The sequence below is a fragment of the Phalacrocorax aristotelis genome, chromosome 18 (assembly GCF_949628215.1).
Source record: "Phalacrocorax aristotelis chromosome 18, bGulAri2.1, whole genome shotgun sequence".
Classification (NCBI taxonomy): Eukaryota; Metazoa; Chordata; class Aves; order Suliformes; family Phalacrocoracidae; genus Phalacrocorax; species Phalacrocorax aristotelis.
In genome coordinates this window covers 9,549,855-9,563,835 of record NC_134293.1, presented here as the reverse complement: position 1 = coordinate 9,563,835, position 13,981 = coordinate 9,549,855, and the positions used below count along the sequence as shown (strand labels likewise).

Below are 13,981 nucleotides of genomic sequence, written 5' to 3'. Positions count from 1 at the left end.
GGGAGATGCCAACCTTGGTGTTCCTACGTAACTGTAGTATTGACCTCTTTCTAAGTGTAGCTTTCATTCTTTACTTACTTCTTTAAATGCTGGTTACATGGTAATTTAGGCCGTTCTATAATTTACTGTAATTGAACAGAATGATTAGCTCTGTTTTCTTTTGTCAAGGAGGGACAAAATCTAAGCAAGTTTACATCAAGGAATTCAGAGGTGCTGTTTATAATTCTTGAGGAAGCAGGTAATCCTGGGTTTCATTAAATAGCTTTTATTTAATGGTTACATGAGGAATCCGAGGGGTGGAGTTAGGTATGATTTTATTTTGCAGCTACATAAAACGTGCCACTCCTTCCAACCCGGTCGACTCCGTGTTTCTCTCTAGCAGCTGAATACCTGCAGGACTCAGTGATTCACTGGGAAACCACAAACATTTAAAATGCCTTTATGTTGTTCTTGTCAGGGAAAGTTTAGCAACTTGCAACCCATCCAGTATTTTAATGGGCTTTGCTACCAAAGCTTCCTCGGTGCCTCTCATTTCGGTGGTCGTCTGTGTTTAAAGAAAAATTCCTGGGAAATACTGTCAGTTTGTTTGGGCTGGCCAAAGTATACCCTCCAGGCAGGAGGCCTCCCATACTATTAGCTGGCAGCGCCATATAGGTGCTAGCTGGTTTTTTGGCCTGGAAAAGCCCTGACGTAACATTTTTACAGAGTGCTCTGTTGGTGGACACACACGTATTGGGTTTAGTTCCCTTCTTCCTGCTCCTGCCTTGCACTAGCACAGTGCTGGTATGGCTCCTTGGAGCTGGGGCAGCTGCATGGCTTTAAATGTTGCTGTAATTAGGAGGGATCAAGGACTTTATAACAGATCTAATTCATAGCCAAAGGCTGACACTTGCGCTGTGAAACTTTCTAAAGCTGCAAAAGGTATTCTGTGTATTTCTGGTGGCACAGAAATGCTCACTTGTCTGAGTAATAGCTGTAAAAATATGCAGTGGATTTATGGTGTAGTAGAACAATACTCATATCATGACTGATCTCTTTTGGAGAGAGTAAAAAATGCCTTGTAGCAGAAATCAGAGGCTGGAAACTGAGCAAATTTAGAATCTGTAGAAAGTATGTGTTTGTCAAAGAGATTAAGACACCACTAAAATAACTTGCTGAAGAGTTTACGAGCTCTGAATTGCCAGGTGGAGATTGTTTGCTTGACTGAAAGAGAAGCTGCAGGTTGGGTGGAAGTTATGGGCTTGATGTTGAAATTATGGGGTGAGTTTGCTTGGACTCTGTTAGGCAAAAGCTTGGGCTAAACAATAGCCCTTTCTGTCCTTGATCTCCACACATGCCTCTGCTTAGCTAGAGGGTAGGGAAGGCATTTGCAGAACAGAGAGTTTCTCCTGCAGCTCAGTCTTGTCCCTTTTCATCTGAGACCTCTTTTGGTGGGCCATTACAGGTCAGCCATGATTTTGGAAGTGAGTATGTAAGTAGGTAGATGTTGGCATGTGAGTGCTTGCCCATGAGGGACCTTGACTCTCACCTCGACAGAAAGCAGTAGTTCATGATGCTTTGAAAAATGATTAGGTCTTGTTGCCCTACCTCTAGTTGAAAGGTCTGCGTTTGCTCTCATTGGCCATTCCTGCCACCATCCCTCACAAATAGCTGTTTTAAGAGGAAAAAATGATAATGCAGAATTTTATACCTTTCTTTGACCAAGGGAGAAGTCTGGTATAATGTGGGAGGGCCAACTCTTTAACTGACTATGCTGATATGCACTTGTAATTCCAGCAGTGGTACTGTTCACAAGGAAGCTGTCATCTGAAGGCTTTGCTATGCTCTCTGTGTCCTTGGTCAGATTTGCAGCTATGGGGCTGGTAGCTCCTGAAGCGCAGGATTGCTGTTGCAGGTGTAAGGCCGTAAGAGAGGATAGGATGCTATCCCCTGGTGTCTGCTTTCTCATCCTGTCTTGCCTCAGTGGTTGCGCTGTGTACCTGCAGATCACTTGGTGAGGAGCAGGGAGCCTGGGATGGTTTTAGGCAGTGATATGTCCTGGAACTGGGGAAGAAGCAATGTGAGAAAACTGCAGTCTTGGATATCATTGAATTATGCTTGTAAAACTAAGAGGCAGATGAGGGAGAATCAATGGCCAGGAACTTTAAATGAAGAGACAGCTTCCTGAAATAGCAGCTCCAGCTGCTGCGAGGCAATGGCTCTTGTGCTTACATAAGCTAACTTGACCTTATTTGTTCTTAAAATTTTTAAGCATGCTTATAAAACATATATCACAGTCATGAAGGATTCATATTTGCCATCTCCTCAGTGTCAGCGAGGGAAGTCTCGATATCCTAGTGGGTACTTTGGAGTTGACTTGTTCTTGTGAGAGCTCTGCTTGCTGTTGGTGCTCTTGGCTTGTTCTGCTGGGTCACCTGGGCAGAAAGCCTTGTTCACAAGCTATGGGGCTGCCCTGTGAGCTGTATTTTATTGGACAGCAAGCAAAGCTAGGGAAGTGGAGAATTAGTTTTAGCCTCCTTGGTCCTAGATACTTTAAACAAAGCAGAACCTTGCTATGGTTGTTCAAGTTTATTCTAATGTTGCCAGTCTAGACAACTCAGTTGTGTTTACAATATAAAGCAATAGAGTTGCTTCATGTTGTAAATGACAGAGCTCACCTGAGATGCTAGAGCATCTGACGAAGAGTTCTTCCTCTTCCAGAGCTTTGTTCTTTTATCAGTAGGTCTCAAGTCACTTTACAAAGGAAATTCAAACCAGTGAGTTGTTGATATAATGAAGAAGGTATTTTGCAGAAACCAAAGAGCTAATGTATTTAGTTTACTAAAGTCATTCACCCTGTTTTACAGATGACCTGCTTGGCTGGGAGCTGAGCCAAGAATCAAAGCTGGGTCTTCTGAGACATCCTAGGCACCTTCCTTCTGCATGGGCAATCTGTTTCTTAACTTGACCTGAGAACATCCCATTGTGTTGGACAGCAACCTCTGTCCCGATGTTATCTAAGGAGGATACTGGCGGTTGTGAGTCCAGACTGCCCGGAGTCACGCAGCAAGGCTCATGGCAGAACCTGAGAGGCTCAGCTTCCCCATCTCATGCAGGGAACCGGGGCGTTGCTGCGTTCTGGCTCTATCAAGCACCTCTCAGTTTGGTCTTCGGTTACAAAATTGTGGTCTTGGCTTTAGAGTGATCTTGAAGCTGTGCCAGTTTTTTTAGGAAATCACTGACAGATTTGGGGTAGGAAGGCCAGGATCGGAATACATAGTTTCATTACCTTTTTATGTCATCCCTTTCCCAGGGGCTGGCTTGCCCTCCTGAACTGAGGTGCTTTGTGTATCTCCCAACTCATGCTGAAACTCCCAGTTACAATGTGAAAATCGGAGGGAAGTGAGAAAGGATTTTGAGGAATATTCCGGCAAATGTATATTTTTATGTCTGAGCAACCTCAAAACAAAGCAGCCCTCAGAAAACTGTTGTTAAAACTGCTTTCTCTGGCTTATACACTGCAGTTTCCTGAGGGTTTCCTTTGTCTGTCTTCTGCAGTAAGTACCTCATAGGAAGGGCCCAACTTTACCACTATTTTTTTCCCTTTGCTTGGTTTGTCAATGTCATGAGGGGCGGGCAGAGCAGAGAGTGTTCAGGTTGGCTGTTTGAAATCAAAATGGGATCAAGGCAGCCTGGAATGTACAAATGCTCACAGAATCTGATACCGAAGTTCAGTGTAAGACCAAAGCACTCCAGGTCACCAGTATTGGAGACTTCCAGATAAATACACAGATCATCCAAATGAGACGCATGTGATGCCTCCTTCCACGTAGGTGGTGGGCTTGGACCAGGCAGGCAACCGTGTTTCCCTAGAAAGGCGTGAATGTAGACAGACGGGATGACGTGGCCTGTGCAGGGGATGGGATAGATAACCAACACCTCTTTTCCAAGCTCATATCGCTTGAAAGTTACTGTATGCTCTCTGAAGGCTTCTATTATATGGCATTAGAGGGTTTTGTTGCTATTGTGTTGTTCAGCTAGGGATTTAAAATAACTAGCTGGAGCTGCTCAGAATGTATGTGGGAGAGAGGGATATAGCCTTCCAGTGCCCTTCATTTCTGAAGGGCGTCACATCTGATTATCAGTGTCTTAATTTGTAGGGAGATAAATTATTAACAGTGACTTCATCAAATCTCAAAAAAAGCCATTCTTCAATTTTTTTCTTGAAGATTGCCTGAACTTTTATCTGTCCGTCTTTATAAAATCTTAATTCATTGCCCTTTCTCAGCCTCTTAGCTTGTAAAATGAGGCCACTAGTGATTGAACTGATATCTTTGACGTGCTTTCAGAGTACTGGATGTCTCTGTGGAGAATTCATTCTCCTCTGTTCCCTCAGCTGTCCTGTATGGTTTTTCCCTGCTGCATTTTCATATGGTCTATGGAAAAAAAAATCAGATTTTGAAACTTGGGAAAGCATTGACATTTTCTGTGAGAATGGCTTCTGGATTTTGGGCTCCTCCCTCTAATAACAGCCAAAATAAACATTGAAACTAATGCCCTTTAGTTAAAGCCTCCAGCATGTGGGTCTGCTTAGTCCCCTACCTTCCCTCTCTCTCTTGGTCAGAGACAAGCAGAGACTCGGTGGTTCCCTTCCCTTTGTGAGCACTTCTTGATGACTTTTTTTTCTGCTAGAGATGCAAGGAAAGTTTTGAACGTTTATACTTTCAGTCTTCAGAAATTTAGTGAGAGAGAGCGGAGGGAGGAGGGACAGTCAGTGCTTTTTTCCCCTCCTTTCAGTGGTCTCGGCAGCAGCTGCCGTGCTTTTCAGGTGGGTGGTGTGAGAACCTCTCCTTGTGTACCTTGTGTACCTTGTGTACCTTGTGTACATGGAGCTGGAAATGGATCTGGCTTCTTTGTCTTCCGTTGATTTAGCCTGAAGTTCTAGCTTGGTTTCTTCTATTGTGTAGTGAGTATTGTCATGAAAGGAAGTATTTGGGGTTGGCTTGTCTGGGTTTTGGGAAGCTCAGAGTTGATTCCTGGCACTGTCTTGGTCTGTGTGACTCAGTCATGTTACTTGGCCTCTCGGAGCCTCTTCAAAATGGAGGGAATGACGCTGGCTTACCTCTTACCTCTCAGGAGAAGTGTGAGAGTAATTACAGGTGAGGTGAGGGTGCTTACATCAGATAATAACAGGAGCTATGAGCATACAGAATACTAAAATACTTCATTTGGTTGTCAGTTTGTTATTAGCCTCTAAATAGCAGAGGAAAGCTGTGCCCCTCCCAGACCTCTCGGCTTACCTGTATGTGGACATGGGAAAACTGCATTGGCTCAGGGAATGGGCAGGCTCTCACAGGGTCCCAAACCCACTTGCTGGGGCCCCTCTGGGTGTGACTCCACCACAGGGACCTGAGCCACAACAGCAGCGAAATGCCAGGTTGTGTCTTTGCCCTGGGATCCTGCATGCAGCATGGAGCTAGGGCAAAGCTTTAGCTTTCGCAGGCAGTATGAAAGCGGTCAGCACACTGAGTTCAGACCTCTTAAGCACTTTCTCGTCGTGCCTGTGGACGTTCAGTAGAGTGGAAATTTTGCTGAACTATTTACTGCCGGAGAAGAGAGTTTACCTTAGCAACCTTGGGCTGTGCCAGGGGGTGTAAGGTGGTGCAGGGTGGGTGGAGGTATGTGTTTTGCAGAAGGCACTTGGCACTGTATTCAGCCGTGAATCTGCACATTTATCCATCAGCATCAGGTCTGTTACGGGGGAGGAGGGGGAATGATGGAGATAGCGCAGCTTGCGGAAAGAATGCAGGTTGGCCGGGCTTCTCCAGCTCATGGAGCAGTGATGGATCTGTCAGGCTGATCCCACGGAGGGGAAGGGCTGTTTGTTTTGAACAATGAAGTAGGCTGAAGGACGTGCTGGGAATGCATAAATATGAAATGGTGTTTAAACTTCCAGCTAGGAAATGTGCTCGTCTCTTGGTAGCAGAACACTTGTCTGCACTCTTGAGATACTGCTGGGTCTTGTAAATCTGGGCTAAGTCTGTCCCCCACTGTGGTACCTGTGAAAGGGGAAGAAGTGCAGACAGGCTGAGATTGCAGGCAGGTGTGAATGTGGAGGCTTCCAGAAACATCGCCTGGCTCCATCTAACAGCATACTGCCATCTGCCTTGCAGGAAGAGCTGGGCAGTGGCTGGGATGCTGACTTTGGCTCTAGATGCACATGCACCACTTTTTGCTGTATTGCAGGTTTCAGGGGAGTCTTGGGCTTAGGCTAAAATCCTACCAGGGAAACCGAGGCATGGAGCTGTGTGGTTAACACCTCTTTCTAGCTGCCAGCCCTCTGTCCTACTTGTATGCCTGAGTGACCGCAGGTATTTACCTCCTGTGCTCTAACAAACTGGTTTTATACTTTGTGAAGATGAAGGAATGCTGCGAAGTGCAATGAGAGATGGAATGAGGGTTGGATCCTGCAGTAGTTGGGATACCTTCATGTGTGATGCAGGAATTAGGAATATAAGAAAAAACCCTGACTGATAAGGTGCCGGGGGTGTGCTGTTCTCTTTGTAGAAGTCTAGAAGCAGAGAACTTGGGATCCAGGAGAGTCATCCACCAGAAACAGCCAGAGGCTTTTGGAAGCAGTACGTTTGACATAACAAGACAAAACCATCTCTGCCAGCTGAATCCATGTAGGGTGAGGCAGGGACTGTATTGCTGTATTGGCTAGAGATGAGATGGGAGTTCCAGCTGTGAAAACTGCCTCCATATTTTTTCCTTTTGGAAAATGACCTGCCCAATTCTGCTGACAGCTGGGATGTACAGGCATGATTAACTGTTACAGGTATTACTGAGCTGCAGTAACTGGAACTGAGATTCCCTGTGAAGTGGGACTGGCTGTTACTGGAGGAGTAGAGTAAGAAAAGCAGAAAGTGGGAGAAAAACAACATAATCAGCAAGCGATGCAAGTGTGGCTGTTGAATATAAGCCACGTGGTCTCTCTGCTTTTAGTATTGAGTGGTTGGGTTATGTGACTCTCAGGTTGGTAATGCTTTCAGAGGGCAGGGGAAGGGAGAGTTGGTGCAAACAGCACATGGCACAGAATCACAGAACAGGTGGTTAGACAGGTTCTTCTGGGATTTTGCATAACCCTCCACCACTGACCTGTAGCGTTACTGGAAACAGAGCCCCTGCTTTGTGCCTCAGTCTTGCTATGTAGAATGGAGGTACTTGCCAACCTTTTGTGATCGAATTGGTGTTGGAGGCTCTCTTAAGGGTGCTGCAGATGACTGAGATACTACTTTTCTTTTTAAAACATGTTTGCCATGTGTTACATAATAGCTTTTGCTTTAATTTTATGATTGTGTTTTATACATTTCCTAAATGAAATCACAGTAGGCCCGTAAAAGGGTTGACCTGCGCAACTGGGGTGGCAGTGCTCATTTCTTCTTTCAGACAGCTGCGCGAGGGAGCAGGCAATGGTCGGTACCTTATGTAGCAAGAAGTTACGACAAATACTTCAGAAAGCTGCTTTTGAGGTTTGGGCCCAGTTCCCATTGAAGAGATTTGGGATTTCATTCCTTGCAACCAGTTCCCCGAGGCTTGCCAGTACCCCCAGTCTAAAGTCAGCTTCTTTTTACATAACCAGAGTGCAGCATGTTTGTACTGATGTCGCACGCTAACACAAATCCCACGGAAGCAAAGACTCCGCTGAGTACACTCCCTGCCATGGGAGGACGAGAGTGAAGCGGTGCATGCGTGACAGAAGATGCCATGTAATGCGTAATGGGGAGGCACTCTGAGGCAGCAGCGATGAGATCAGGATACGTGACACTGAGCGGAGCAGGAATGGGATTTAAGTCTTTAAGGAGGCTTGACTGTCTCAACCATACCACATACAGAGGTGCTGGTGTTTTTGTGCTCTTTGGAGTAAATTTCTTTTACATCCTTTGTAGCAGAAGGGAAAGGGAAACGATGTATTGAGAAATAGTAAGACTTTATCTGAATCCCGCTTCCTGGCTGGATTGGCTTTAGCCAATCCATTCTGCTTCTGGACTAAAGAAAATTGTGCATTCTGTAGGAATTCATTAGCTGCTGCTGCTTTGCTGCTCCTTTGGCCTCTCCACCCACTCCCACCCTCTTCCTTGTTCCTTCCCCATCTTTGAGAGCTGTTTAAAAGTTATCCGTTTCAGCAGGGACCTGTTTGTTTGCAGAGCACCTAAATTGTACGGGATTGCTTCTGGCTATTTAGGCTGGTGGAACTGTGCTTGTGTTTCCAGACTTATGCAAAACACTGCTTTTAATAAAGATGCTTAGTCTTACAGCACTGATGTCGCTAGACCTGTGATATCTTCCATCTCCAGCTGGGCAAGCCACCCTTTTTGTTCTACAGGTCTGCATGACTTTGGTTGGGCATCCCAAACTAAATGTGTGTTCCAATTTCCCAAGCACCCGAAAACTGCTTGCAGACTTCTGAAAATCAGCCCCTCAGGTGTTGTTCAGAGCTGTATGACTTTTCTGTTGACTTAGTAGGATTTGTTTCAAACCCTTCAAAGCATCAGGGCAATTCTGGGAAGTAGGAACGGCAGCAAGAACAGACAGAGTCAAGCCAGTGTGATTTAACTGCAGTCATCTACATCACCCATCTACAGTGAAGAGAAAATGCAATTTATTTTTAACACCTTCTTAATTCCAAAATGTTTGTATATTAAAAAGATGAAATGACAGTTGTCTTCACTGTAGCTCCTTCTCACAGTACTGCCCTGATTCCTCTTGCCCTGAAGAGCTGACGATCCATATTGGTTTTCTCTCACTGTGAACCTGTACACAACTTAGCAAAATAGGGATCTGAATTTAATAGCCTCTCTGAAGGCTACTTTAACCACAAGTAATGACTGTTGGCCTGACAATATCTTGTTCTGCAAATTGCAAGGAAAATTTTTATGCAAACCAGTCTGGTTTGTTTGCATTATTGATTTGATGATGATTATTATTATTACTACTACTAATAATAATTGTGGTAAGCCTAATAAATGGAGTGTGCATGGCCCATGGGGTGTTATATCCTACATGTGAAGATTTTTATTTTTTTTTTAAATCACACACCCTATATTTGTTTCTTGTTTTACCTGAGAGACTAGAGAGCTGCTGAAGTGTATGACCTTGTAGGTTAATGACAGCTCTGGAATAGAGTTGCAGTGCATCTATATCAGGAGAGAGTAATTAGCAAGTTATTGATAGTCAGATGAAGTTGCGACATGAATTCCAGCCAGCAGAAAGCGGTGGCTTTCTAATACAGAGCTCGAGTGGACCATCCTGGTCAGGAAACAACTGTGTCTTTGTTATTTAAAAAAGATACTGGCAGGGTGTGGAGCCTGTACAGATGGTAAATAATCCTACTTGAAGGCAGCTGTTCCTGCAGATATGTTATCTGTCTCCCCACTTTTTCTGCTAAAAGTGATCCTTACGCTCTTGCTGGCCATCACTATTTTTCTGTTGTGGGCATCATTACTGAAAGAGCTTGCTTTGGGGAATAAATTTCTACTGTCAGTGTCTGCAAGGATTTTTACTTTATTTGCCAGTTTTATGCTGATATAGATGGAGAATAGTTTGCTCAGAGTCCTTAAAATTACTTCCAGACTGAATGGAGCAAAAGCAATAGATGGTATAATGGGAGAGATTGCATCTCCTGGTGAACCTTCCACTGCTGGGTACCGGTTTGGTGCAGGGGTGTATCAGCCATGCATGTTGCCTGAGGCACCGAGGGTGCTGAGCCGGGACGGACCTTGCCCGTTGGCTGGGTTGGCATGTTCGAACTCCAAGCGAAGGCGGGCTTGGCCACAAGTGCAGCCCCCTCTAGAGAAGCAGGCTGTGATGGGGCATGCCACTGTCTACAGTAAGCTTGTCCCTGCAAATCCTATCTCATGTTAGTGTGATCCGTGCAAGCTGCAGGGCTTGCTGTGGTGTGTGCATCCACACACAGCTATGGCAGGGAAGAAAACTGCCATGTACGTGGGGCTGTGAAGACCAGCTGCAGGCAGAGGATCAGTACCCCTGAGCCCCTGGGCCACCTCTTTGATCCAGCTGCTTTTTTATGGCTATTTTCTGCCCTTCTCCACTTGTAAATAACTCTGGCTTTTGTTTGACCTATCTTTGGAGTGATTTTCCTCTAAGCCAGACCTTTCACTGTTTCAGAAACCCTGGAGCACATAAAGGGAACACAAAGAGATGAGATTTTTCTCTCAGTCATTTCAGTGAATTTAAGCTTGATTGACAAGCTCTGTTCCAGTGCTGGCAACTGGGATTTCCTAGGCGTAAGTGTTAATGGATTTTTGCATTAGCGCTTTATGTGTAAATCCCAGCTTCTGCAGCTGAGGAGCTGTTGTCCCTCAGGTGAGTCTGTTGTCTGGCAGCCGCCTGGCCTTTCCAGGGCGGGGGCGGATATTGTCTTTCCTGTTTTTCTCCACGAGGCAGCAACATGTCTCCAGTTGCGCGTTAGCTTAGAAACTGGGGAGAGCGGCAGGGTTGTGCCTTTGTGGTAGGCTTGCTCTTATTTTGTCCAGTTGTTTCTTAATTAACCTGGACATCAGCAGCTTCCACCGTGTACCCTCCTGAGCACTTCCAGAGTTTGGTGGGTTGTGTTCCAGAGTTATTTCGGTGACAGGTTAATCCTGCCAGTCCTTACTTTTCTGCTTTATCCTGAGAAGAGTCATTTGTTTCTCCATTTAATTTGCAGAGTTTGAAAATGGTCGGCAAGTGTATCCTGAAGGCTGAGAAAGAGAAAGCTGCAAAGAGCTTGGAGCTGCTGAACGTTCTCCTCAAAACTGTGACAGAGGAGGTGAGCGTGTGACCTGATGTGTGGCAAATGGCTGCTCTTCCGAACACCACCGGGGCCTCTTTTCAATGTCGTGCTTGGATTTTTACCTTGTGACTGCTCCATCGACACACCCCACCTCATTTCTTACCGAAGGTGCCCCTGGAGGGAATGCCTAGCTGGGTTAGACGACAGAAGAGCCCTCATGTCTGAAGGAGTGATCCGTAGCTCTTGTGAGCTGATCTCCAAGAGCTTGTTGAGCGTTTGGGCAGTGTTCCACAAATGCATGTGGCATCTTCTTTCTTATCAGCAGAAATACAGCCTGGGGTACGGGGAGGGTGAGCTGCGTTTTGTCCCAGATGATTGCTCTGTCCTCTCCACTGAACTCCAGACATTTTAGTTTCCAGAACCTGAGACTTACTCAGAAGCTTTGTGAATGGGAGTGAAGCTTTGTGCTGGGGCTTTGTTTTCCTTACTGAAAAATGTCTTTTTTTTGAACATGAGAAGATTTTCTGTAGGTGACAAAATAAGTCTCCAATATAGTCTTATTTACTGGGGCAAAATAACACAAGCAGCAGAATTGCTGAAGCCCAGTTTCCTACTGATAAGCACTGAGCTCACACCACAGCCTGTTTCTTTGTGAAGACCTAATAGGAAAGTGGGTGGAGGAGAGAGTTTATTTCCAAGGCTCTTGTAGGAACTGAATAGCCTTTGAGACACTCCATTCTGTCTGGTTTTACTGAAATTATCCAGTGGGTTACGGAAGTTGTAGAGGCAGCCAGACAAGGCACGATTGTGTCCTTTAGAAACCAGACTGAAAATGCCGCTGCGTTTGTTTTAGATAGGTACATAGTCACGTGTCTTCTTCCCCCTGCTCCCAGCCGTGGACTGAAAGGGAAAGAGGACCAAAGGACCTTTCAGTCCCTTTTATGCCAGTACAGTTCTAGCTGTTAGACTCACGCCACCATACTAGAGACCCAGTTTTCAAGCAAACCCTCTACCCGTGGCTCACCAATGCCCCCGAATTGAAGTGGTCTTCAAAGGGGCTTACGGCAGCAGCTTGGAAAACCTGAACAGGGTTGGTTATTCCTGCCATGGTCTTATCCCAAGGGTGGCCTGTGCCCTGCTGCTGTGAGTGCCTCTTCTGCGTTCGCTTTGCAGATTGTCTGTTTGTACTTGCCTCTTGCAGAAGCTGCGTGTGAATTTGACGGAGTTGGATAAAGTGCTGGTAGCTCTGAACCAGCCAGAAGGCATTGGGAATTCTGCACGTCTCGACTCTCTCTACTGGAACGTCATGCGCTGGCTGAATTATACGTACGTATGCTTGGCACTCTGGCTTCTTGCCTTGCCTGGGGGACTGACTGCCTGTCCTACTTGTCTTCGTTCATGTGGGGAAGTAGGAAGAGGAAGGAAATCAAGGCACTAAGCTCAGGCTGGAGTTGGAGTTAAATGGACCTCCTGGGTTGGTGAGGTTGAAATGCTTGTTGTTTTGCTCGTTCGGAATAATGCTAGGCTCATTGTTCCAGGTGCTTTTATGCTTAGGATTGGTCCTTGATGGGAAAGAATTGTCATGCATGTCTGATATCTGCTTGTGTCTTGCCAGTAGAGGTAAGGCAGCCGGTCACCCAAGGACAGAGTGTCTGCTTTCAGCAGTCCCAAGTGGTGGCCTTGTTTAAGAGCCATCGCCAAAGTTGCAGAGAAATTTCTAGGCTAGCATGAGTCGCTAAGCTCCTTCCACATCACTGTGGATTGATTCTGCAAATGTGAGACTGGAGGGAATGAGTAGCTGTTCTGGGAAGTGACTGGATACCAGAGAGTATATGCCAGGACCTTCAATCCTCTCCAGTGATTTTGGGGCTCCTTAGTGTCTGGATCCCCAGCCTGACGCTTGGAGTGGTTGCCTTGCAGCTCTGAAAGCTGGGGAGCATTCAGTGTTTGTGCTTTAGTGCTCCTGTGTTAAATGGCAGCTGGATTTGACTTTCTCTCCGGGGGGGGGGGGGGAAGGCATAGGGTCTTTTTCTCCTTTCTATCAATAGCTTGCAATCATAACTTTTGTTTCCCTTCCTGCTGGCAGTATTTAGTGAGACGCACAGCACGCTGGATGCTCTGCTCATGACTGGGAGCTGTGGTCCCAGCGTGTGGGTGGCCTGGACTGTGGTATCTCAGCCCAGAAGAGGCTCTGAGGGAAATGCTTCCATGTGGCTCACTTTGAGAGGGCTCAGAGGCAGGGAGGAATCATACAAGGCGGCGGAAGCTGTTGTGGCCCCTTCTGATGCTTTGAACAGGCTTGCAGACCACAGTGGCCTCGCCCAGCCCTATGACACAGCCCCAGGCCCTTTCCCAGTCTCACACAGGTCCCCTGGCATCGTACTGCCAGGGCTGGCACAAGGATAAGGCTTGGTTTAGGAGCTAGTGCAGACCGCAGCTAGGAGTGGGGTTGCTAAGGTAGGAAATGCTGAGCTTGTGCGTGCTGTCTGAGGAAGGGATTGGGTCTCAGGGGTGCAGCCTGCTGTCACTGTTGGTGCCATCTTGCTGTGACACGCAGAGATCTTTGTGCAGGTGAGATGGGACAAGCCTACAGCCAGAGTGGTTTGTGCACAGGATCCTGGAGGAGCTGCTGAGAGGCAAGTGCTAACATCAGGTTGTCAGGATTGTGTTTTTCCACCCTGAAGAGATACAGCTTGAAAAACTCTCCAAAAAGCTTCACAGTGAAAGCCAGGCCGTGGAATTAGACTGGTTCCTTTTCAGGACTCCTCCGCGGGGACTGAGCTGGTGCAGAGCCACATAGATTGGGTGGTGGTGACGTTGCTGACAGACCCTGTCAGAGAACAGCAGCAGCAGTGGCTGGCTTGATGCATACAAAGGCTCTCCAGATGAGACTGGAATGGTCTCTTGGGGGTTCTTGCTGGAAGACCTCTCAGGATTGTTAGCACAGCGAAGGCCTTGCTGGGGCTGTCACCTTGGACAGACAGTCTCAATAGCCTTTCATGGGGCCGCAGGCAGGTGTGCTCAGGAAAGTGGTAAGTACAGCATTATCTGGTCTGTGGAATGGGGATTCTTCCTCAAGTCTCTGTGTACCTTCTTGAGTCCTGGTCTGGCTCCTGCTGTTCATTTAACCAGTCTCTTGTGCAGACTGAGGACCACCTCCAGGGATAACGCTCATCCCTGCGACATGCCTGTGCTTCCTGCGCCTTT

At 46.6% G+C, this 13,981-nt stretch overlaps 1 protein-coding gene across 1 annotated transcript in view; it reads left to right on the top strand.

Moving 5' to 3' along the window:
• MYBBP1A (MYB binding protein 1a) overlaps positions 1–13,981 on the top strand; it is a 60,474-nt gene that overhangs the window by 45,733 nt on the left and 760 nt on the right. The window contains exons 25-26 of the mRNA XM_075113139.1: positions 10,709–10,810; positions 11,976–12,100. Coding sequence (XP_074969240.1) covers positions 10,709–10,810; positions 11,976–12,100 — 227 coding nt within the window. The remainder of the gene's footprint in view (positions 1–10,708; positions 10,811–11,975; positions 12,101–13,981) is intronic.